This window comes from Equus caballus, chromosome 6, assembly GCF_041296265.1.
Source record: "Equus caballus isolate H_3958 breed thoroughbred chromosome 6, TB-T2T, whole genome shotgun sequence".
NCBI classification, from domain to species: Eukaryota; Metazoa; Chordata; class Mammalia; order Perissodactyla; family Equidae; genus Equus; species Equus caballus.
Genome location: NC_091689.1, coordinates 26,542,008 through 26,565,832, shown reverse-complemented (window position 1 = coordinate 26,565,832; position 23,825 = coordinate 26,542,008). Strand labels below are relative to the sequence as shown.

The following is a 23,825-nucleotide window of genomic DNA, read 5'->3' as shown; positions in this document are numbered from 1 at the left end:
ATAATATTGATTAGACTTAGTGATAACAGGCATCCTTGTCTTATTCTCAATTTTAAGGGGAATGTTTCTCTATTTAGGATAATGTTTATTCTAGGTTTGAGGAGAGACCTAGTAAAATTGCCTCAGAACATAATTTCTCTCCCCCTCTTGGTAGCTCAGCATGTCTGAGTCAGTTCAGTGGAACAGCTTTTGAATTCCAGATCTTTCCCTTTTATAACAAGGATAAGGAAGCTCATTGTTCCACAGCTCTCCTGATGCAACCTGTACTCTTTCCTCTATAATGTGGACTGTTACTGTCATGCTTATGTGCTGCTTCCAGTCCCGCTGTGCTGGCCTGGGCACACCTCTCTGTGGGACAGTGAACACTTGGACGCTGATGTGGGCTCTGCTACTTCTTTTAAATTTTCCCTCCAATAGATCTTATCTTATTTTACACCACACATACTAGAGGTGTGTGTGTATCGTGTTATTTTTTTTTTTCTGGATAAGGAAGTACTTTTTAATTCCTTATTTGGTAAGAATTTATTTCATGAAGGGACATGAATTTTGTCAAATGCTTATTATTCATTCACTGGGGTTCTTATATATGATTTTTCTCCTTCAATTGGGTAATATAGCAGATTTTTCTAATATCAAACTATTTTTGCTAACAACTCAACTTGATAATGGTGTATATAGTCTTTATGGACTGTTGAATTTCTGCATCTATGTTCACATGTTTAATGGACCCATGAGTTTACTTTCTCCAACTGTGCATATCTGGTGGTGGTATCAAGGTTATACTGGCTTCACAGAATGGGCTGGCACACATTCTTTATTTTCTACTCTCTGGAAAAGCCTGTATAGTGCTGCAACGACCTGTTTCTTGTCAGTTTGTTAGAATTTACTATAGCACTGTTTGGGCCTGGTGTTCCTTTGTAGGAAAATGCTTTAACTACTGTTTCAATTTCTTTAAATAGTTATAGGAATATGTAGGCTTTCTATATTTCCTTGAGTCATTTTTGGTAAGTTATATTTTTCTATGAATATCATGTCCATTTCTCCTCAGTTTTCAAATTTATTTGTGTAGACTATTTGGTAGTATTTCCTTATTATCTTTTTAATCTTTGCTGTATCTATGGTTATGTCACCTTTTTCATTTATAAAGATTTTATTTGTGCTTTTTGTTTTTCTTGATCAGGCTTGATAGAGATTTGTACATTTTAGTAGGCTTTTTAAACAACTAATTTTGGTATTTCTTTATCTTTTCTTTTTACCTTTGATTTCTATTCATTAATTATGGCTCGTACTTGTGCTGCCCTCTTTCCTTCTGCATTCTTTAGTATCATTTGTTGTTCTTTTCCTAACTTCTGAAGTCAGACATTTAGTTCATTAATTTTGAACTTTTCTAATATGAGTATTTAAAGCTATAAATTTCCCATGAAGCACTGCTTTTGCTGCATCACACAAATTTTGATATAGCAAGTGATCATTATTATTCATTTAAGAAGTATTTTCACTGTCCATATGATTTCTTCTTTGACCCTTGAGCTATTTCAAAGTGTCTTTAAAAATATCTAACCATGAAAATTTAAAAATTTATCTTCTTGTTCTTAATAACTTATTTTTTTGTGTTCAGAAAATTCAAATTATTAATTGTATTTTTCAAATCTTCTCTCTTTTTGCTGATTTTTTTTGCCTCCTTACTCTGAGTTAATTCAGAGAGGTGGTTCAAAATTTCCCGTATTATGGTGAATCTGTCAGTTTTTTCCTACAGTATACTAATTTTTGCTTTACACACATTGAAACTATTCTATCAGGTGCTTGAATGTTAGTGATGGTTGTACCTTCTTAGTGACTTGAACCAGTTATCACTGAGAGAGACCCTCCCCATCCTTAGTGATACTTTGTGCCTTGCGGTCTATTTTGTCTGATACAACGTGGCTAAACCAGCTCTGTTTTGATTTGCATTCACCTGATATTTTCTGTGCTTTTACTTTGTCTCTCTAAGTCCTTATGCTTTAGGAATGTCTCTTCTAAGAGCATATAGCTTGTTTTGTTTTTAATAAATCTGGCAATCTGTCTTTTACCTGGAGAGTTTAGTCCATTCATATTTGTTTTTCTGTCACAATTCTTTTTAACCTTAACTTGTGCCACTTTTTTCTGCTTTTTTTTTCTTTCTCCTTTCACACAGTGACAGACTTTACTATGGTATTTGATAATTCTCCCTTCTCTTACTGCTTACAGAATATTCTGGGTTTAGCTTATTATTTGAGTACTCCCTCCGAAAAGTGACCTTTTTTTTGGGTAGGCACCTGAGGCTGTATTTGCATGAGAATATTTTTTATTATGCTTTCACGTTTGAATAACAATTTCACTGGATAAGAATTTTTAGGTCTTAAGTTCAATATTTATCCTGCTTGTTATTTGTTGAGCTTCTTGTATTTGTGGGTTGATGTATTTCCTCATTTTTAGAAAATGCTCAATCATTATCTCTTCAAAATTTCTTTTGCCCATTCTGTCCTCTCTTTTTTGGACTCCAATTATGTACTTGTTTGTTTGATATTGTCCCATAGATCTCTGATGCTCCATTGTTTTTTTAAAAATACTCTTTTATTAATAATTCACAATTCATTTTTTCTCTCTGATCTTTAGTTTGGATAACTTTGTCGACCTGTCCTTGAGTTGTATGACTTTTTCTTCGTTGCATTTATTTTGTTGGTAAGCCTATCCAGTTTACTCTTCATTTCAGATGTTGCATTTTCTATTTTGTTACTTTTAAAAGTTTTCTTCCCTCTGCTCGAGTTTCTATTTTCTCCTGTATATATCTCTGTTCTTTAATGGCTATTTTAAAGTCCTTGTCTGCTAATACCAACAGGTGGGGCATCTGTAGGCCTGTTTCTATCAACTGTTTCTTTTCTCAAGATTGTATTATTCTCATAATTTCTTGCTCTGCAGACATAGTGTATTCAAGGACAGAGACCAAAGTAGAAGATACCTACCCCAGGATGGGCATGCCCTATTCTCTGTCAGGCAGCTAGGCTGAGGAGCTCGTCTCTGAGCATCAGGAGGAGAGCTGGGCTGGGGTGGGGCACGGTTCTAGTTAGTTTCAGGTCCCGATTGGTTTTTAAGTGCTTGAGGGATGGAGCAGGCTCTCCCTTCTGCTGGACTTGGGATCTCAGCCTTGTGAGACTATGGAATCTCTCTCTGCTTTCCAGAGCAGCCCTTCGCTTCCCATGTGCTCAGCAAAGATCCTGTGGGGGAGAATTGGTGGGCGCTGAGGACTTGCTCTGTTCCTGCTACTCCTGATTCCCTCTGTCCTGCGTGCCCACACAGCCATTAAAAGCTCGGTTGGATTTTCCCAGCCCCTCAAAGTACGCTGCCCAGGTGGGTCTGCTCCTGGGATGACAGCAGCCAACAAGTCTTTTTCACCCAGGAAGGGCTCGTCTAAATTTCTTTGCATCCTCAGCTCTCTGATAGGTTAAAAGATATGGTTTTATAGGTTGTTTGGCATTTCCTTGATGTTACAGTGAGAGTGGTGGTCTCGTGTAACTGTTTACATCCTAACCGAATGGATCTCTTCAGTGTTTAAAAATATCATTTCATCACCTTACATCTGATGCTGCCTTTGAGAAGTCAGGTGCCAATCTGATCTGATTCTTGTTCCTTTGTCGAATCTTGTTCCTTGTTTCTCTCTGGATGATTTAAGATTTTTTTTCTGTTTGGCTCTGATATTCTTACATTTTACCATAATGTGTCTAGTATGTGTTTCTCTTCTCCTGCCTAATGTTCTGTGGGGTCTTTCACCCTGTGGTTGTTTGTCTGTGATCCTGAGAATCTGGCTCCGTAGTTACTCAGATGTTTTGTCCCATTTTTCTCTCTCACTCTTGGCTTCCTGCTCTCTCCATGTTGGCACTTCCACCTCTGCCCCCACAGTGCCTGTGTCTTCTGTTTGATCTCTGCATGCTTTCTCCTTCTGTCTGAGAAAACTCCTCAGACTGATCTTTCAGCTCATTAACCTGGTCTTCATCTGTATCCATTTACAGATTGTGTCTGTTATTTCATCTATTATAGTTTTCAATCCTCTTAATTCCTCTTTCTTTTTTTAAAAAATGATTTATTGATCCTGTTTTTTATGGCCAGTGCCATGTTTACTTCTGTACACTTGTCATGCTTATTTCATATTCTTAGTCTGTCTTCTATACTTCTGCTCCCAATGGTGTATGTCATTTGGACTTTTATTATTTTTTGTGTAATTCCCAGGTGTCTTCATATCTTGGCTTGTGAGCTCACATTCCCTAGGGGTACCAGCTCCTTATCTGATGATACGTTGGGAGAAGTAGCATTGGGAGAGGGGTGGTCTCCCAGACAGTAATCACTAGCCCTGGGGGCATGGAAGGACAGGAGTAAAGGAAAGATGCTGGAGATCAGGTGGTCCCCACCTGTATTCCAGAACTCTTCACCAGAGTAGGGTGCACCGGGTATACTGGGCTTTGTAGGGCATTTGGGAGATAGTAATGTGTTCTGTGCCCCACACATTTCGGGATGCTGTCATTGTCCCTAAGCTGCTTTGTTTAAAATCCCTGTTTCATGAAAGATGTTTTAACATCACACAGAATTTGGAATCCTTTGGCTTAATGCAATACATTTGCAGTTGTGTTAGCGCCGCCGCATCTCCGGGGGCATCAGTCAAAGGGGAGCCCTGCCTCCAGGCCATGCACACCGGCACTGTGGGAGCCAGGAAGAGACGCTCTTTAGAGCAGCACTCCTCAGGTGGCTGCGGGAGCGGTCCGATTCCACAAGTCTGGGTGGTGCCTGGAACAGGAGGTGGGTCCTGAACCCTGATCTGTCTGTTTAGGACTCTGCCTTTGGGCCGCCTCCTGGCCTCAGCTGCTTCATGCAGAGTGGGTGTGTGAGTGCCAGAGCCCCTGCTCTGAGGACAGGGAAGCCCTCAGTGAACGGTCCAGAGTGGAGCCGGCACTGGTCATCACCATGGGGAGGAGACTGAGGAGCAAAGGGGCAGGGCCAGGGTCCTCACTCTAGCCTTTGTGCTCCTCTGTGTGGCCTGGTGAGGAGGGTGTGGGCCTCAGGGGCTCTGCCCACCCGCCCCACCCGCCCCAGAGGGCCCGCACATCACCGTGGCACTGGGGAGGCTCGCTCCAGACACCCTGCGGCTGGCAGACTCGGACGTGGTTGGGGGCACTCAGGCTGTAGCCTTGGTCACACAAGTACAGGGCTACTGAGCCCAGCCGGGTGCCATTGAAGCGCAGTGTGGCGTGCTTCACCTCCTCAGGGGGCCCGCAGTCCACCTCTGCAAGGACACAGCAGCCCCGTCCTGTACCTATGGGCACCTGCCCGGGGACACCCCACTGCTCTGCCCTCTGCCCCACCAGGCCACAGGGCTTGGGGACCCCTGTTCCCCACACCCGTCCCAGGGTGAAAGTGCCTTGACTTCCAGGACAGGCTGTCTAGGGGTTTCCTTTCCTTCTCCCCCTGCCCTCCAGCCCCCTGCCCAGCCCTGCTCTGCTCTCTGGGATTAGGAAGAAATCCCATGCCCCCAACCCTGACCCCCGTGGCCCTCTCACCCGCCTGGCACCGGCGTCCTGTGTACCCTGCTGGGCAGTGGCAGGAGAAATCCATGCCCAGGTCCTCGCAGGTGCCCCCATTCACACATGGGCTCCGGAAGCAGGGGGAGGGGGCTGCAAGGGCAAAGGGGTCACCATCACCCATCACAGTGGCCTCTGGGCTGCATGGTGGTGTCCTGCTTCCTGCGCCCAGCTCCGCCTCCCACCCCTCCACAGCTTGGGCCATCCCTCCCCACTGGGCCTGTCTTCTTGTCTGCAGAGGAACCACCTGGCCATGCCATCTCTAGCTTGCCCCACCCACCTTACCTATCTCACAGTGCCGCCCGGAGAAGCCTGGGGGACAGTCGCACTTGTATTTGCCGATGTAGTGGAAGCAGGTGCCACCGTTGTGACAGGGGCCCGAGGCACATGAGTCAGGCTTCCCTGGAAGCAGAAGGCACCCATCAGGGTCAGGTGTCATGCAATCACCACCTACTGACCCCCCCGCTCCCCTGACATCCCAGAGCAGGGGACCTTCACAGGGATGCTCCTGACCAGCAGACCCATGGCAGCTGGGGCGGGGTCTTGGGTTGGGGCCCAGCTCCCCCCATCCAGGCTGACTACCGCTGGCTGGGGGCCGCACCGATCTCGCAGTGCCTCCCGGTGAAGCGGAAGGGGCAGCTGCAGTGGTACTCGCCGCCTGCCTCCTTGCATGTGCCCCCGTTCCGGCAGGGTGCCGAGCTGCACAGGCGTGGCAGGGCTGTGTGGAAGGACAGAGAGACAGCGGTGAACAAGGGCTGGCTGCTGGCCCTGTAGCACCCACAACACCCCACTCGTGTCTTCTTAGTCCTCAGGGCCTGGGGACATCCAGGCCCAGGCATGCTTCTCAGCTAAGCCCCTGCAGCAGCAGAGGCCGAGCCAGCCAGGGGCACCCTGGCGGGACTTGCAGTCTGGAGACCCCAACTCGGCCTCGGGGCCCTCTGCCTGCCCATGCTCTCTTCAGGTTCCATGGATCACTGGGCCCTTCCTGATGGAGAGCCAGCCCCATGGCGCAGCAAACCCTGCACCCCTCCTTCCTGCACAGCGGGTAACTGCCCTCTGACCACAGAGGAGCCCAGATGCCATGACACGACATCGTGATCCACAGCAGTCCATTGATTTCTGTGTTTTCTGTACCTCTACTGGTGCAGACACATTTTCTCTGGGTCCTAACATCTTCTCAGACCCCAGAGGAGCTCACGGCCTGGGGTTGTGCTGGAGACATCCTCATATTTAAAGGCTGACTTGAGTGGCACGTCTGTCCTCCCACCTCCAGGCATTGAACCTTCACAGGCCCAGCAAGGAGTTTAGACTCTCGGCCCCCTCAACGTTCTTGGGGGGGGAATGTGCAGCAGGAGGGGGGCCTGCCCACTGTGCTCAGCCCTTCTCTTTCCCCGACACCACACACTGAGAGACTTCACAGGCTACATGTCCAAGTTCAGGCCACTCTACCCCTGAAAGCAGCCACCCCATGTCCCTGCTTTGGGACAGTTTTGTCAAGGGTGAAGGACCTTGGCAGCAGGTGCAGAGAACTGAGCAGTGGGCCCTTCTCTTTGGAAACCCCTTCCTTCTCCTGCAGGGGCGGGGGTTCCATGGGTCAGAGCACCAGGGACCTGCCCTCAGGGCCACCGTGAAAGCAGGAGAGGCTTCCAGGTAAAGCAACTGAGGTCTCAGTTCTCTGGACAAGTGAGAGCAGTGGGAGGGCAAGAGGGATGTACATGGCCCTGGCACAGAGCTCCAGGAGAATGGGCTGCGGCCGTGGGCTCAGGAGGCTGGCCTCTGGGCTCTGACCAAGGGGATGCCTGGGATGCATGGGTCACTGAAAAGAGTCCTGAGCATTGTGCCAAACCGTGTGGAAGGGACAGGCCTGGGGGCACTGGCAAGGACAACGACGCCTGCGATGTACTTACGGAAGAATATTTACATCCTGAAGTGGCTAAGTGTGTAAAATGTTGACATTCTCCAAGTTGAGTTAGATTTAACAAAATCCTAAGGAATTTTTTAAAAAAATAGATTCTAAAATCCATTTGGAAAAATGCAGAGCAGGAAATGAAGCCTGTTCTGAGGAAAGCAAAGTACTGACCAGGTGGCCACGGACAGAACCAGGAAGCACAAAAAGCGCTGAAAGGGTGAGGGGCCAGCACAGAAACAGAGCCGAGCCCGCTCCCGAGAGCGTGAACGAGTAACTGAAAAAAGTTACTGCGTGTGATCAGAAGCAGAGTCGCCTCCCCTCCCCCTACCTTTCTCGCAGTGCCTGCCGTGGAACCCTCGCGGGCACTCGCACGTGTAGGAGTCGTCGTGGGCGTCACAGGAGCCTCCGTTGAAGCAGGGGTCCGAGTCGCAGGGTGAGGGCAGCGCTGCGGGGGCAGAGGGCGGCCCTGGAGCAGGTACCGCATCCCGAGCAAGAGGCTGGTGGGGCCGTGCCTGCCAGGGTCACCCTGACATCCTGGCTGGAATCATGGCCACTTAAAATACACTCTGTGGGGTCTGGATTCCTCACACCGGGCTCTAAGGCCCCTCCCTGGGATTTCTTTTATTTTTGATTTTGCCAGAATTCATCCGACTCTTCTATGAGCTGGACTGAGCTGTGGTCCACAAAGGTCCTGGTGTCACCACCACCATGAACGTCACATGTTATTGCCATGTAAGTCATTATCTACACACTAACAATACATGGTGGTGGGCATATTTAATCACACACACTTAATTAGGCATGCATTACTATTTTAATAGCTAAGCTAGGGGCTTCAGGAATGCCCGGCACAGTGCCTTGTACGCGTCCAGAGGCACTGTTCCACTGCGGGCTTCTTCCCACAGAGCCTGGTAGATACGGCCGGCCATATCACAGGGGAGGACACGGAGGGAGGTACACCCACCCGCAGGCCCTCTGCCTGCTGTGCCCACCGCTTTCACCCTTTCCCTGGTTTCTGGGCGGAATCCCAGCCCCTCAAGCCGGTGTGCACACCCCTAGCCTCACTCACAGTGGCTGACGTTGTGGTCGGTGTGGCAGACGCAGAGGTAGCTCCCACCATACTCCATGCAGTAGCCCCCATCCGGGCACTGTGTGTTCATGTTGCAGGGCGTGGCTGTGACTTCTGCAGGGAAAGGAAGAAGCCCCATCTCATGTCTACCTGGGGACCTCGTATCCTTGACAAGGGTTGGGCTGCCCAAGACCCAGTGATCCTGCCAGGGTGACAAGGTTCAGGCAGTCTTGTGGACAGCCCCTCCTGGGGTCGGGGTGAGGGGATCACAGGATCAGTGGTCGAGTGTCTGGACCTGAGGCCCAGGCCCATGCCACCATTTACACTCTGGTTTTGGGGATGCTCAGGGGCAGGGTGGGAACGGTGCTTCCTGGGCACCTACCAAATTCGCAGAGGAGCCCAAAGAAGCCTGGGGGGCACTGACAGAGGGTGGTGTTGGCCCCCAGGCATCTGCCACCATTGCGGCACTCACAGTCGTCGGGGGTTCCTGCCACAGGGAGACAGAGGAGCCTTCAATGTGGGGTGCTGGGAGGTGGGCCCTCTCCTGACCCTGCCCTGCTCCTGGCCACCTTCCCATAAAAACTGTGGGGTACGCCCCCCTCCCCCGCTCACTCACACTGACACACACTCACACATTCTCTCTCGTGGGCGTATGCGCACACACCCATCTGCTCTCCTGTATGCAAACCCATGGGAGGCCCCAGTCCTGGGACTGCAGTCCCACCAGCCCCACCAGTCCCGGCCCAGACGCACTCTCCCTGCAGTCGAGGCCCATGAAGCCTTCGGGGCATTCGCAGACGTAGCCCTGATCTGCATCCACGCAGGTGCCCCCGTTCTGGCAAGGGGCTGAGAGGCAGGCGTCGGGCCCTGTGTGGCTTCCTGCAAGAAAGGCAGTGGTCACCAGAGGCCATGCAGAGAGATGGGGAGAATGAGGCTGAGGGCCAAGGAGGAGGGCTGGCCTCCCTGCCCAGTTCCCACAGCACACAGCATTGGGGTCTTAACCTCTGTTCTCAGTGCTAAGTAGAACTGAAGCCCAAGGCCTATGTTCTGGAAACTGATTTCTGGCTGCCCCTCACTCCCTTCCCCACCCCCAGCTCCCTCTTTGGAGCAGAATGAGCTGAGCAAGAGCAAGAAGGGGGCCCCACAGGTGGACCGAAGGGCCTAGCGAGGCCAGAGCCTGCCAAGCGTTTCTGATCAAGCATCTTTGTTAGCAAAATGTTTGGGATTGTCCAGATATCTTCCTGTTGTGATTTCTAGTTTAATTTTGCTGTGGTCAGAGAACACGATCCTTTTCAATTATCGAGCCTTATTTTGTGACCTTTAGGATGGTCCATCATGGTGAATGCTCCATGAGCACTTGGAAAGAATGAGGGTAGATATCAGTCCAGCCAGGCTGCTGACAGTGCTGTCAGCTCTTCCACGTCCTCATGATTTCTGTCTACACGTTCTCTGAATTACTGAGACAGGAGTGTTGAAATCTCCACCTGTAATTACGGATCTGTTTCTCCTTCTAGTTTTGTCAGCTTTTGCTTCATGACATTTGCTTCCTGTTAGTAGCTGTTAATAGGTGCAAGTATATTTACAGTTGTTATGTCTTCTTGATGAATCGACCCCTTTGTCATTATACAAGGTTCCTCTCCATTCCTGCCCAATTCCTGTCCTAGGTTAATCTGTCTGCTGTGAACACAGCCAGCTTCTCTTGTTCAGTGTGTGCCAGTCGAGTCATGTTTTAGATGTTCAATTTCTTTGTGTAGTTCTAGAATTTATCTTTTAAATTAAAGTATAGTAAAATTGACTTTTGTTTGTACACTTCTATGATTCTTAACACAGGTGTAGATTTGTCTGACCCCCACCACAATCAGAATACAGAACTTTCCATCAACCCAAAAGACTCCTTTGTTCCATCTCTTCAGGGTCCCAGACTCCCTGTGCTCCTGGACCCCTGGCAACTAGTGAGCTGTTCACCACGATAGTTCTGTCTTTTCAAGAATGCCAGAGAAGTGGCCCCAAATGCACGTCATCTTTCAAGACTTCTTTCACTCAGCACAGTGCCTCTGAGATCTGTCACAGTTGTCTCTGTAAGTAGTCCTTTTTATGACTGAGTGGTATTCCATCATAGAGAGCTACCACCGTTCGTCTCTCCACTCACCTAGTGAAGGAGATTTGGGTTCCCAGTTTTTGGCGATTATAGACATGCTATAAACATTTGTGTGAACATAAGTTTTCATTTCTTTAGGATTAATACCTAGGAATGGGATTGTGGGGTCATATTATATGTTTAACCTTATGAAAAACTGCCAAACTGTCTTCAGAGTGTCTAAACCACTTGGCATTCCCACCAACAATATGTGGGAATCTCGTTCTGTGTTCCTACCAGGTCAGTGTTTTTTATCTTAGCCATTCTAATAGGTTTGCAGTGGCATCTTGTCGTGGCTTTAATTGCATTTCACCAATAGCTAATGATAATGACAAATAAGAACATTTGTTCATCTGCTTATTTGCCTTCCACATATCCTTTTTGGTTAAGTGTCTGTTCAAGTCTTTTGTCCATTTTTCAGTGGGTTGTTTTCTCACAGTTGAGCTTGGAGAGTTCTTTCTGTATTCTAGATACCACTCCCCGTCAGGTATGAGTTTTGACATTTCTCCCAGTCTGTAGCTTGTCTTTTCATTCTCTTAACCATGGCTTTCAGCAAATGTTTTTAATTTTGATGAAGTCCAGTTTATCTATTTTTTATTTGATGGATCATGCTTTTGCTGTTTTATCTAAGAACTCATTGCTTAACCCCAGGTCACAAAGATTTTTCGCCTATGTTTTCTTTTTAAAATGTTATAGATTTCCATTTTCCATTTAGGTCTGTGATTCATTTTGAGTTAGTCTTTGTATAAGGTGTGAAGTTTAGGCTGAAGTTCATTTTCTGCATAAGGATGTCTAACTGTTACAACACCATTTATTGAAAAGGTTATCCTTTCTCCATTGAATTGCTATTCTACCTTTTTCAAAAAATTGGCCATATTTATGTGGGTCTATTTCTGGACCTTCCCTTCTGTTCCATTATCTATATGCCAGTCTCTTTGCCAAGACAACATGGTCTTGACCACTGCAGCATTATAGTAAGTCTTAAGACTGTGTAGTGTGATTCCTCAAATTTATTATTCTTTTACAAAATTGCTTTGGCTATCCTAATTCCTTTGCCTTTCCCTATGAATTTTAGAACCAGCTTGTCTATAGCTACAAAAAACCCTGCTGACATTTGATTGGGATCCTGTTAAATCTATCGGTCAATTTGGGGAGAACGGATCTATTTACTATGTTGAGTCTTCTAATCCATGAACACATGTCTTTCCATTTACTTAGATCTTCTTTGATTTCTTTCACCAGCATTTTGTAGTTTTCGGCATAAAAGTCCTAAACATGTTTTATTAGATTTACACCTAAGTCTTTCAACTTGGGAGAAGTATAAATGATATTTAAAAAAATATTTTGGGTCAGATTACAATGCCCAACTGGAGAGAGCTCAGGAGTTCATAAGTAACACTATGCAATGGCTGTCCCAAGATCTCGCTCTCCACAGTCTCCCCAGGAATTTCCAGTGCTCTGGGGCTGCCATTTCTAGTCCTCAAGCAAGAAAGCTGGGGCTTTAATTGTCCCATTTGCTACTTACTTCCTGTGACTGCACTCATGTCTGGGGCCAAGTGGTGGGAGGAGAGAGAAAGGGACAATAGGAGTGCCCACCTTGTGAAGACATAGTACTGCCAGCTGGGGAGGAAGGGCCCCCTCAGTTTTAGGGAACTGAGGGGGCCCTCCATCTCTGCCTCTGTCAGTCCTGCTGCTCACATCTGATGAGACGCTTCCCCTGGATCCCGTGACAGACTAGAGGCTTCCACTGGATCCTGAGCCTGACTGGATGCTTCCCCTTACCCCGAGCCTGACTGGAGGCTTCCCCTGGACCCCGAGCCTGACAAGAGGCTTCTCCTTGATTCTGAACCTGACTAGAGGCTTCCCCTGGATCCCGAGCCTGACTAGAGGCTTCTGCTTGATCCTGAGCCTAGCTAGAGGCTTCCCCTCAACCCCGAGCCTGACTAGAGGCTTCCCCTGGACCCCGCGAATGACTAGAGGCTTCTCCTGGACCCCGCAACTGACTAGAGACTTCCGCTAGAGCCCCAGCCTGACTAGAGGCTTCCCCTTGACCCTGAGCCTGAATGGAGGCTTCCCTGGATCCCTAGCCTGACTAGAGTCTTCTCCTGGATCCCCATCCTGACTGGAGGCTTCCCCTGGACCCCGAGCCTGACTAGAGGCTTCTCCTTGATCCTGAACCCGACTAGAGGCTTCCCCTGGACCCCGAGCCTGACGAGAGGCTTTGTCTGGACCCCACGACTGACTAGAGGCTTCACCTGGACCCCGTGACTGACTAGAGACTTCTGCTGGAGCCCCAGCCTGAAGAGAGGCTTCTCCTAGACCCCAAGCCTGACTAGAGGCTTCCCCTTGACCCTGAGCCTGAATGGAGGCTTCCCTGGATCCCTAGCCTGACTAGAGTCTTCTCCTGGATCCCCATCCTGACTGGAAGCTTCTCCTGGACCCCACGACTGACTAGAGACTTCCCCTGGACCCCGAGCCTGAATAGAGGATTCCCCTGCACCCTGAGCCTGACTGGAGGCTTCCCCTGGACTTCGAGCCTGACTGGAGGCTTCTCCTGGACCCCGAGCCTGACTGGAGGCTTCCCCTGGACCCCGAGCCTGACTAGAGGCTTCTCATTGATCCCAAACCTGACTAGAGGCTTCCCCTGGATCCCGAGCCTGACAAGAGGCTTCTCCTTGATCCTGAACCCGACTAGAGGCTTCTCCTTGATCCTGAGCCTAGCTAGAGGTTTCCCCTCGAGCCCGAGCCTGACTAGAGGCTTACGCTGGATCCCAGGCCTGACTGGAGGCTTCCCCTGGACCCCAGGACTGACTGCAGGCTTCTCCTGGAGCTCTCTTTTTGCTCTTGCTGATGCTCACTTATGGTTATTGGGTTGCTTTGAGTCCAGGCACAGGGCGACACCAGGGGAAAACATGGTAACTCACCACTGGCTCTGTGGTACTTCCAAGGTTGGTCTTCGTCCCCCATCCACCTGCTACTGTTCACTTCCACAGTCCTCAGACAGCTCCTCTGTGCCTCCTGTCCCGATGTTCAGCTGCATTCGGTGGGAGAGACAGGGCAGAGTGTGCTTGCTCTAGCTTACCCAGAACTGTAACCCATTCCACTACTGTAGCATTCTCTGTGTCTTCATATTTATGGTAGATTTCTTGTAGACAGTATGTAGTTGGGTCTTGCTTTTCAATTCAATTTGGCAATCTCTGTCTTTTAATTGGTGTGTTTAACCATTTTATATTTTAATGTAAGTACCATCTTGCTATTGGTTTTTATTTGTTTCAGTTCTCCTTGTTCCTTTTTTCTTCTTTTCCTGCCTTCTGGATTGAGTAGTTTTAGGATTTCTGGGTATATACTATACCAAGTTGGTAGCTTTTTCCCCCAGGATTCTGAAGATGGTTCTTCACCATCTTCTGGCTTGCACTGTTTCTGATGAGCAGTCTGTTATCATTCTTGTTTCTCTGTATGTAATGTGTCTTCTTCCTCTGGCTGCTTTTAAGATTTTCTCTTTGTCATTGGTTTTCAGCAATTTGATTATGAGGTGGCTTTGTGTGGTTTTCTCCATGCCTTTCTGGGATATGTGGGTTTTAGTTTTCATCAAATTTAGAAAACATTTGGCTATTATATTTTTCATATACTTTTTCTGTACCCCTCTAGCCCCCTCTCTCCTCCTGGGGCTCCACATACACATACACTAGATTCCTTGATATGTGTTCCACACATCACTGAAGGGCTGTCCTTTCTGAGTCTTATTCTTTCTGTGCTGCATGTTGAATTGTTTATATTTCTCTCTTCAACTTCACTGACATTTCCTTCTGCAATGTCTAACCTGCTGTTAATACCATCCAGCGTATTTTAAAAATTCAGATACACTTTTCATTTCTAGAAGTTTCTTTTTTTATTTTCTACTTCTCATTGTGTTCTTTTTCCTCAACAGTCTTGAGCATATAGAGCATATTCATAATAGGTGATTTAATGTTTGTATCTGCTAATTCAATCGTCTCTGTCATTTCTGATATCAGTTTCTATTATCTATTTTTCTCCTGGTGGTGGGTCATATTTTCTTAATTCTTTATACGCCTGATAATTTTTTATTGTATATTTTGGGGTCCTGGATTTTGTTATATTCCTTTAAAGAGTGTAGGATTTTATTCTGGCATATGGTTAAATTACTTGGGGTAGTTTGGTCCTTTCAAACTTTCATTTAAGATTTGTTAGCACAGGTCAGATTAGCCTTTAGTTTAGCATTTACCCCACTTCTAAGGTGATACCCCGGTAAGGACTCCACTCAGTCGTGGCCCTGAGTATGAAGAGCTCTCTCCACTCTAGCTGGTATAGAGGTGAATTACTCCCAGCTCTGTCTGAGTCCCAGGAATTGTTTGACTCGTTGCTTCTCGTGGTTCTTTCCCCGGCTGAGTGGATTTCACCTCCCCCATGCTGTACTGAGGGAAGATTAGGGGTCCCTCTGCAGAACTTCACATGCTCCCGCCCCCCTCTTAGTAGCTCTATGTCCACTGACGTTCTGCCCCAAATTTCAGCCACTAAACTTGAACCTCTGCCTGCTTGACTCCGAGGCTCAGAGGGACAGCTGGAGTCTGGATCCCCTCAATGCAGAGCAGCCTGGAAACTGCCCCCAGGCAGAATCGGGGCAACTGTAGGGCTCACCTCATTTCACTCCCTTCTCTCAGGGAGGACAGTCCTGTGCTGTCTGTTGTCCAATGGCTGAAAACAGTTGTTTCATGTATTTTGTCTGGTTTTCTAGTTATTGATGGTGAGAGGGAAATTCCCGGAGCAGTTAATCCTTCTTGGCAAGAAGCGGAAGACTAGATACTTTTTTTTTTAAATAATCTCCAATCTTTGGCCAACCTCCTGTTGGATCTGATTAGAATGTCAAGGTCTATACCTTGTAATGTGGCTAATGAGCTTATATTAGGGGTAGAAGTGTCAGTTCTGTTGTTTCTTATTGTTTGCTTTCATTTGCATTATTCTTCTATATAAAACGTGGTTTCTTTGCAAAATCTTTTGAAATGATGTATCTGTTTTCTGACATGACTCTAGTTAAACACATGGATATTCAGATAACAATCTGGGCAAGGTGGCCTGTGACACATCGCAGTGATTTTAACAACCAAACAATAAGTTTGCCACTCATCCCCTTTGCACCGTGGAGCCTCACCTTCTCTGCGGGACCCAGCCTGCCCTGCATGTGGCCATCGGACCCAAAGACCGAGGGAGGGCACAGCGTCCGGCTATGTCTTACTTACGGGTAAAATGTAATTTCCTTCTTAAGTTTTTAGACTCAAACTAATCCGACTAGTTTGTCTTGAGCATCTCCCTGGGGAGACGTGGGCACAGCTGTCACTGGCACAGGGGGCTGAGGTCTTTGGAGGTTGGGACAATGTCATACACTAAAGCCCTGAATTTATTCTGTGGGTCATAAAATCTAGTTAGTCTTTTAATTGATCTAGTGAGTCATAACCAGCATTTAAAACAACATGAAACAGAATAGGAACCACCAGACTTCATCACATGTAGCAAAGGTCAGTTTTCTTTCTGAAAGAAGGAAAGATGTTAAAAAGCCAAGAATCTCCCAAGCAGGAAAAGGGGCCTTGAGACTGTGGTCATCCATCCTTGCATTTTACAGACGGAGACCAGGCTCACAGAGGGGCAGAAACTTGTTCAGCCTCACACAGCACGTGGGTGGCAGAGCCCAAACCAGAATGTTGGTCATGCTTCCAGTTTCCCCCGCAATCTCTGGCCCAGGAGACAGGCTGGCACAGGAAGAGCTGGGAAGCAGGGAGAGGGCGAAGACCTCCCCCCACCCTGAGACAGAAGTGGGGCTGAGCTGGACAGTAAGGAAAAGGGGGCAGTGACTGCACAAGATTGCTGTCACCTATGGGGGCTGTGGGCGCATGCCCGTTACCTGTCTCACAGCGAGGTCCCTCGAAGGGCTCTGCGCACAGGCAGGTGAAATTCCCCACCAGGTCAACACATGACCCTCCATTCAGGCATGGGCCAGAGAAGCATTCGTCCACATCTGGGGGCAGCAGAGGTGAGAGCTTGGCTCTGAGCCAGACTTTGACCATCCTGCATCTGGTGTCTGGCCAGGCAGGAGCCTCTCCCTCTCCCAGTACCACCCCTGCCCATGCCCTTCCATGCCCAAGGGCAGGCCACTCACCCGTCTCGCAGGCTGCACCCGTGTAGCCGGCCTGGCACACGCACACTGCAGAGCTGCCCTCCACCTGGCACTGGCCACCGTTCTCACACTCTTTGGCATCACATGGAGACTGTGCTACAAGTGCAGAGGGGTAGAAGGCCATTGGACTCCTGGCTGTGGTGGCCCCTGGGGAATCCCACTGAGCCCCACTCCTGATGCCTCTCTGGCTGCAGCTCAGGTGGATCCGGCCGTCTCTGGAGTGTGTCAGGCTGTGGGGGGCGGGGGGGGGGGGGGTCTGACCAACACAGTCCCAACCCACTGGCCACTGATGGCTCATCTGTATTGGGTTTATTTCAGCAGACCTGGGGTGGAAGGAGGGTGTGCATGTGCTGGGTGGGGGGCACAGGGGTGAATTGGACCCAGATCCCACCCTCCTGGGTAGTTCTTACCCTAAGCTGACTGTGACAAGAACTGTTGTTGCAGAACGGGATTCTGGGGCACTGGCTAGAGAGATTCTTCCCAGCTGGGGGGGGGGGGGGGGGGACAACACAGCCTGTGATGGACTCTTGAAGGGTGTGCAGTGCCCAGGGGTGCAGGAGGAGCCTGAATGGTCCGGGGGTGAGGGGCTGAGGTGAGGGAGGTGCAGGGATGGCTGGTACAAAGAGACTCAGACCACAGGCAGAGTGTGAGTGAGCTGAGCTGGAGCCCGCCTCTGTCTGCCCTCCGACCTGCCCTTTGACTGGGATGCTGGCCTCTCTGACTCCCCATTGTCCACTGGCCCACGCGCCCTAGCTCCCCTCTTCTGGATTCTGGCAGCAGAGCCAGGTAGTGGGGGGACACCACCTTCCCCCAGCTACATCCCGTGTCCTGCTGCCAGCTCATTCCAAAAACAGCTTAATACACATGGCGACTTCAGCATTATGGTAGAGGGAGTTGTTCCCTTTGTCTCTCCCCTCTAAGTTACAACCAATTGGACATCCACTGACCAACAGAGGATTCCCTATACAGCGCAAGAGGACACCTGAGGGATCCATGCATCTATATATCTGAAGGTGGGTGGACTGGACTCCTGGGAGGCAGTGGAACTAGGAGAGCAGCCCCCAATCCCTGGCAGCAGCGATCCGAGGCACGGATCCTCACCCCGGCGTGCACGCCTGTGAGCGGTCGCTGCAAGAGTAGAAACAGCAGGTGCCATAGCTTGTGTGACTGTGAGTGGATGCAGCAGGAGCAAAAACAATACGTGTCCCTGCCTGTCCCCCAGTAGATCTGGCCTGCGCGTCTGTGAGCACATGCTGTGGGGAAGGAAAAACGGTGTGGCCTGCTCCCTGCCTACCTCCTAGCACATCCAGTGCATGTGCCTCCTCACCCTCCCCCACAGTAGGCAGGTCTTTCTAACAGTGGGGACAGTATACAAAACTCAGATCTTACTGGCTGGGGCAGGGCACCCTGACCTGAGTTTTCAAAACACCCTGGCTAGCACCAGAGACCAGAGGCTACACAGTGATCAGCAACAACGATCTCTCCCTGCTTAGCCCCTGCTCCCCTCAGCAGTGGCAGTTGTAACCTGCAACCAGAGGCTTCAGGAACCACAGCAGAACCTGTGAACCAGCCCCCAGTGGCAGCATCCCTGACACAAGCTCCACCAGCAGCAGGGGCTGCATACAAGTCCCCAGGCCCCTGGTGGTGACAGGAACACCCAGAACCCCTGGCAGCAGTGCAGCCAGCACCCCCAGGCAACCTGGGAGCAGCAGTGTGGGTGATGCACAGGGCAGCAGCATCTGAGCCTGTGGAGAGCTTCCGGAAGCCAGTGGAGGAACATGAGACCCAGGTGACCCTGGAAGCAGCAGAAGTGCTCACAGCCTGGTGACCCTGGTGGTGACACCTGAGACTGCAGCAACATCGTAAGTGGCAAGGCCTCAGCAACCCCAGAGGCACAAGCAGTACAAGGAGGGCAGGGATGACACCTCTGGCAGAGGCAGTGGAGGGTGAAAAGTGCAGGCTCTCACATACAACCAGAAGCAGCTCAGAACCAAAGTAACCAGAGCCTCACCCAAATAAGAAAGGTGTTTACTACCACAGATGCGCCGGCAGAGGATCAGTTCAAGTGCCATGAAGAACTCTAGTAACACGGCAGAATAGAGAGAACGTCAACTCTCCAGGAGCCAAACCTGAAGTCACAGAAGACTACAGTATAACTGACAGGAAATTCACAAACGCTGTCGTGAAGAAGTTCTATGAGTTAAAAGAAAACTCAGAAAGACAGTTCAGGGAGCTCAGGAATAAAATTAGTGAACAGAAGGAGACTGAAACTCTAAAAAAAACCAAACCGAACAGAAATTCTGGAGATGAAGAACACAATTAATGAGACGAAAAATAATGTAAAACGTGTTAAAAATAGAGCAGACCATGTGGAGGAGCGAATTCATGAGCTCAAAGATAGAAACCAAGAAATGATTCAGGTGGAGGAAGAGAGAGAACTAAGATTTTCTTAAAAAATGAAGAAATTCTTTGTGCTATATCTGACTCAATTAGGAAAAGTAACATAAGGATTATAGGTTTCCCAGAAGGAGAAGAGTGGGGGAAAGGAGCAGAGAGCTTGTTCAAAGAAATAATAGCTGAGAACTTCCCAAACCTGGGGAAGGAACTGGACATGCAAGTACATGAAGCTAACAGAACTCCTAATTACATCAATACAAAAAGACGCTCTCCAAGGCATATAATATTACAACTGTCAAAAGTCAATGACAAAGAAAGAACATTAAAGGCAGCAAGAGAGAAGAAAGTTACCTACAAAGGGACCCCCAACAGGCTTTCAGTGGATTTCTCAGCAGAAACCCTACAGGCTAGGAGAGAGTAGAATGATATATTCAAAATACTGAAAGACAAAAACAGCTCAGTACAGGAACCAGATGGCTCTCCAGAATGTGCAGCCCTCCCTGAAGTCATGGGGGGCCAGTGAGAGGAAGATAGGGGAGGGCCTGCCGCCCCAGGAGTTGTGGAGGCACTCCAATGTCTGACAGCACATCGTGACCCCTGACCCCCAGACCCCAACTCCACCAGAGAGCAGGGCTGGGTGCCTGTAGGGGAGGGGAGACTCAGGGTGAGCAGCACGCACTCCCTGGTCGGACTGGACCGTCCTGGCAGCCCTGCAGCCAGTGGGACTGTGGGCCTGGGCAGGTGCCTCTCACCTGTCTCACAGGTGGGTCCCTCGAAGCCAGCTGGACACTGGCAGCTGAAGCTGTTGACGCCATGTGTGCAGGTCCCCCCGTTCCGACAGGGGTCAGAAGCACACTCGTCCACGTCTGAAACACAGGCAGGCTGGGCCTCAGTGGAGGAAGCCAGGCTGGGGAGGAGCTGCCATGGTTGACGGTGCCTCCTGGGCCTCCCTCCTGGGGTGGGCAGCTCAGACGGGGCAGCTATAGCACCTGCCCACCATGCTCACCGTCACTGAGCCACTGCATTTGTCCCCCCTAGAGGTGCCCCACACATGTCACCCACACCATGGGGACAGAGGCTCTTGGGGCTACTGGAAGTGCGTGCAGTGTTCCTCCAGAGCCCACGGCCTCCAGGTGGGTGGTCCCATCAGCAAACTCACCCAGGTGGCACCTCTTCCCCGTGAAGCCTGAGAGGCAGGAGCAGGTGTAGGAAGGGTTGCCCGTGACGCAGTCATCGATGCACTTGCCGCCATTGAGGCACGGGCGCAGGGCCAGGCACACGGAGGCTGCGGGCACAGGGAGAAGTGGAACCATCACCCCCTTCCCTCCCTTGACCCAAAGGATCCATCTCCGAGGAATCACTGTGTAGTCCCAGTGTACAGGGTTTCATTCGCCCGTGTGCACAGGGGCGCCCAGTGTGACTGTCTGCTGTCTGCCTGCATTTCCTGTTGATGTTTCACCCCTACGTTGTGACTCTGGCTCCTGTGAAGGGCAGGCTTCCCCAGAATCCTTTACACCTGAAGTACCTGCTTATTCCTTTAATCCATCAACTTCCAGACTTGTCTGAGGGCTAACAAGGCGCAGGGACCTGAGGATGCCCAGCAACACAGCTCCTTAAGGGAACAATGTCCACAGATGTGGAAGAGGGAGGTCCCTGTGTGGAAACCAGACACAGCGGGCTGGGGAGCCCTCAGACCCTCCTGGGGGTGTTTGCAGTCTGGTCCCATCGCTGCCTCAGACAGTTATAGAAACTTGAGCGCGCCTGGCCACCCCTCCGGGTTTTCCTGTGTGTAAAGTGAGGGGCCTGCACTCAGCTATTGAAGCTGGTGTTTCTCCAAGCATGCCCACCAGCCAGCGAGGGCCTCCTGGGGTCCCTGAGGGCCACATGGCACCCACACCCAGGCCCTCTAGGACAGACAGCCTGTAGAGCTTGGCTCTTGGGGCCCTATCCCTCCAGAGAAGCAAGGCTCCTGAAATCTGCAATTAATAAGCACAAATTGGCAGGTGACTGGAGTGTCCCAGGCTCAGATCTCCTGTTACTAGGAGGACCAAAGGGAGACCTGGTGTGATGTCAATGGGACACTCCCAGAATGATCCTGTGGCCCAGAACACCATCAAGGCTGTGGGTGTCTTTTGGGATTGTTGCTGCTCCTTGCCTGTACTATTCCATTCACTTAGCCACACTGTCACTCAGTTGGCCATGGTTTGGCTGCCTTGCGGTTGTGGTGGCTGTCAGCATGAGTCCTGTTTCTGGACCAGCCTTTCTCAGGAGCTGGAATTTCAGATGTGGATGCACTGCCTCTCAGATGTAAACTGACCCTCCCTTCCTGGTAAGCCAATGTGTATGTAACCCCCATACTGACGTACACAAGCTCCATCTCCTGGACTTGCTGTGTGGCGGTGGAGACACAGAGGCTGGCCTCTCCTCCATAGCACCATGGCCCTGAGGGCCTCCGTGCCTGCAAGTCTGGAGGGCCCAGAAGTGTCTCCTCCATCCCCTCCCCCAGAGGCCTGGGACAATGGGGAGAAGCACCTCCACATGGAAAAGAGGTCTCTGAGGGACTGGCTGGACCCTCTTCTGAAGACCGCACTCCTCAGGGTCACAGCCTGCAGCCTCTGCAGGGGAGCACCTGACCACACCTGTACCAACAGCTGCTCACGCCAGACCCCACCTGCCCCATACCTGCACCTGCACCCACACCTGTACCCACACCTGCACCTGCACGTCACCCACATCTACTCACACCAGTCTCCACCTGCACCCATACCTGCAGCTACACCTGCACCACACCTGCTGATACCAGTCCCCACCTGCCCCCACTTGCACCCACACCCGCTCGCCCTAGTCCACATCTGCACCCATACTTTATTCCTCAACTACAACCCAAGCCCCTGGACACTGGTAGGTGACAAGCAACAAGACCTCTCTGCTGCCCACTCAGAGAAGTGGCTGTCAGAATGGCGTCCCCACTCCCAAACCACTACTGCCCAGGGCCCAGGTGGGCAGAGCAGGAGGCCTGTCCGGACTGGCCCGGGGCTGCTGGAGGGCTTGTGCTCTCAGGTGCCTCCTTTGCCTCTCTGAGGGAGGGAGTGAAATCACTGGTTCCTGGGCTGGTGTCCCTGTGAGTCCCCCACCCTGTCAGTTCCAGTGACTCTCCGTTCAGTGCTCGGATCCCCAGGCCTCTCTCCCTGCGACTCCAATCCCAGTCCTCGGGGATTCTTCTGGCCCTGAGCGTGGGCTGGTGCAGGCACAGGCCTTCCCTGCCAGGCCCCTGCTCCGGGCGCGCGCCTGCTCCCTGCCCATTCTGGATGAATTCCACCTGCGCCAGGTTTGCTCCTGGGACTTGGTGTTTGGGAGAAGCAGCCTCTCTCAGTGGCCTCTGTCCCCATGTGGGTAGGTGGGGAGGCCGCAGGGCAGGTCTCAGCACTGGCCTCACTGGGGCCCCAGGCTTGGCAGGGCGTGTGACCAGCAGCCCTCAGCAGAGTGGCTAAATCGATTATTTGACACCCCCTTCCTTCATTTATAAGCAGCAATGCTTCCGCAGGGACTTGCCCAGGGCCACACAGCAGGAAGGATAGGGAATGCCTTCTTCTGCGGCCAGTCCGGGCTGTTCCCACAGCCCAGTGCCGGGCCCTGGGATAGACCCTCCAACTACTTGCTGTGCGTTCTGGGCCGGAAGGACCCCCGGTGCCTGGGATCCCTGGGTGTCTCCCTCCTGTCGGGCAGATGCCCGGGTTGTCAAACAAGCACCAAATCCCACCAAGCAGCAAGCCCACAGGAGGAATGGGGAAGTGGGGTGAAAAGAGCGCCTGCCTCCCAGGAGTCCTGGGGGTCACGGGAGGCGGCCGGGGGGCCCCTCCCCGCCTAGGAAGAAGGCTGGGCGGGAATGCGTGGAGAGCGTCGGCTGCAGGCCCCGAGGAGAGGCGACCCCGCTCCTCCCGTCTACACCGCAAACCGTGGCGTCCAGCGGATCCTCCTCCCGAGAGCGGAGGCAGGAAGAGCTCCCAGCAGGCGACTGAAGCTCACAGTCGAGCCGGGGCTGGCCCAGGTTCAGGGGGCCTGGGGCGGGGCTGGCGCCAAGTGCCCCTCCCCTCCCCGCACAGCCCGCTCCGCCCCCAGCATCCCGCCCCCTCCCAAGCCCCAGCCCTCCCCCGCCGCCCTGAGCCGCTCGCTCAGTCCTCTTACTTGTATGGCCGCAGCCCCCCACGCGCACCTGGGCATCATCGATTCTGAACGCCCAGCGCCCGGGCACGCCCACGTTGGTGGTGGTCTCTACCTCCGCCATGTCCGCTGTGCGCGAGCCGGGGATGCTGAAGTAGCGCCGCCCATCACCCGCATTGAAGCCGGCCTTGGGTGAGGGGGGGAGAGAGTGGGGAGCAGGTGCAGGCTGAGTCCGCAGGTCTCCCTAAAATTCCTGAGACCCACCTCCCCTGGGATGGCCAGAGTCAAAGAGATCATGGAAGACGACTTGTAAGCCTGAGAGCTCTCCAGATGTTCCAGGTATCCTGGCCACCTCACCATGTTGTCCCTGTGGGAGTCAG

The 23,825-nt window shown here is 51.0% G+C and overlaps 2 protein-coding genes across 2 annotated transcripts in view; one reads left to right on the top strand and one right to left on the bottom strand.

Annotated features, from left to right (window-relative positions):
- The window catches only part of MTERF4 (mitochondrial transcription termination factor 4), a 108,660-nt gene that overhangs the window by 35,135 nt on the left and 49,700 nt on the right, over positions 1-23,825 (top strand). The gene's annotated exons all lie outside the window — the stretch shown is intronic.
- SNED1 (sushi, nidogen and EGF like domains 1) overlaps positions 1-23,825 on the bottom strand; it is an 80,993-nt gene that overhangs the window by 29,908 nt on the left and 27,260 nt on the right. Inside the window, exons 4-16 of the mRNA XM_023644067.2 lie at positions 23,470-23,632; positions 20,444-20,569; positions 20,037-20,150; positions 16,870-16,983; positions 16,615-16,728; positions 9,317-9,442; positions 8,946-9,050; positions 8,564-8,677; positions 7,823-7,939; positions 6,187-6,303; positions 5,871-5,987; positions 5,565-5,678; positions 5,117-5,290 (exon numbers count right to left, since the gene is read on the bottom strand). Of these exons, the coding sequence (XP_023499835.2) occupies positions 5,117-5,290; positions 5,565-5,678; positions 5,871-5,987; positions 6,187-6,303; positions 7,823-7,939; positions 8,564-8,677; positions 8,946-9,050; positions 9,317-9,442; positions 16,615-16,728; positions 16,870-16,983; positions 20,037-20,150; positions 20,444-20,569; positions 23,470-23,632 (1,615 nt within the window). The remainder of the gene's footprint in view (positions 1-5,116; positions 5,291-5,564; positions 5,679-5,870; positions 5,988-6,186; positions 6,304-7,822; positions 7,940-8,563; positions 8,678-8,945; positions 9,051-9,316; positions 9,443-16,614; positions 16,729-16,869; positions 16,984-20,036; positions 20,151-20,443; positions 20,570-23,469; positions 23,633-23,825) is intronic.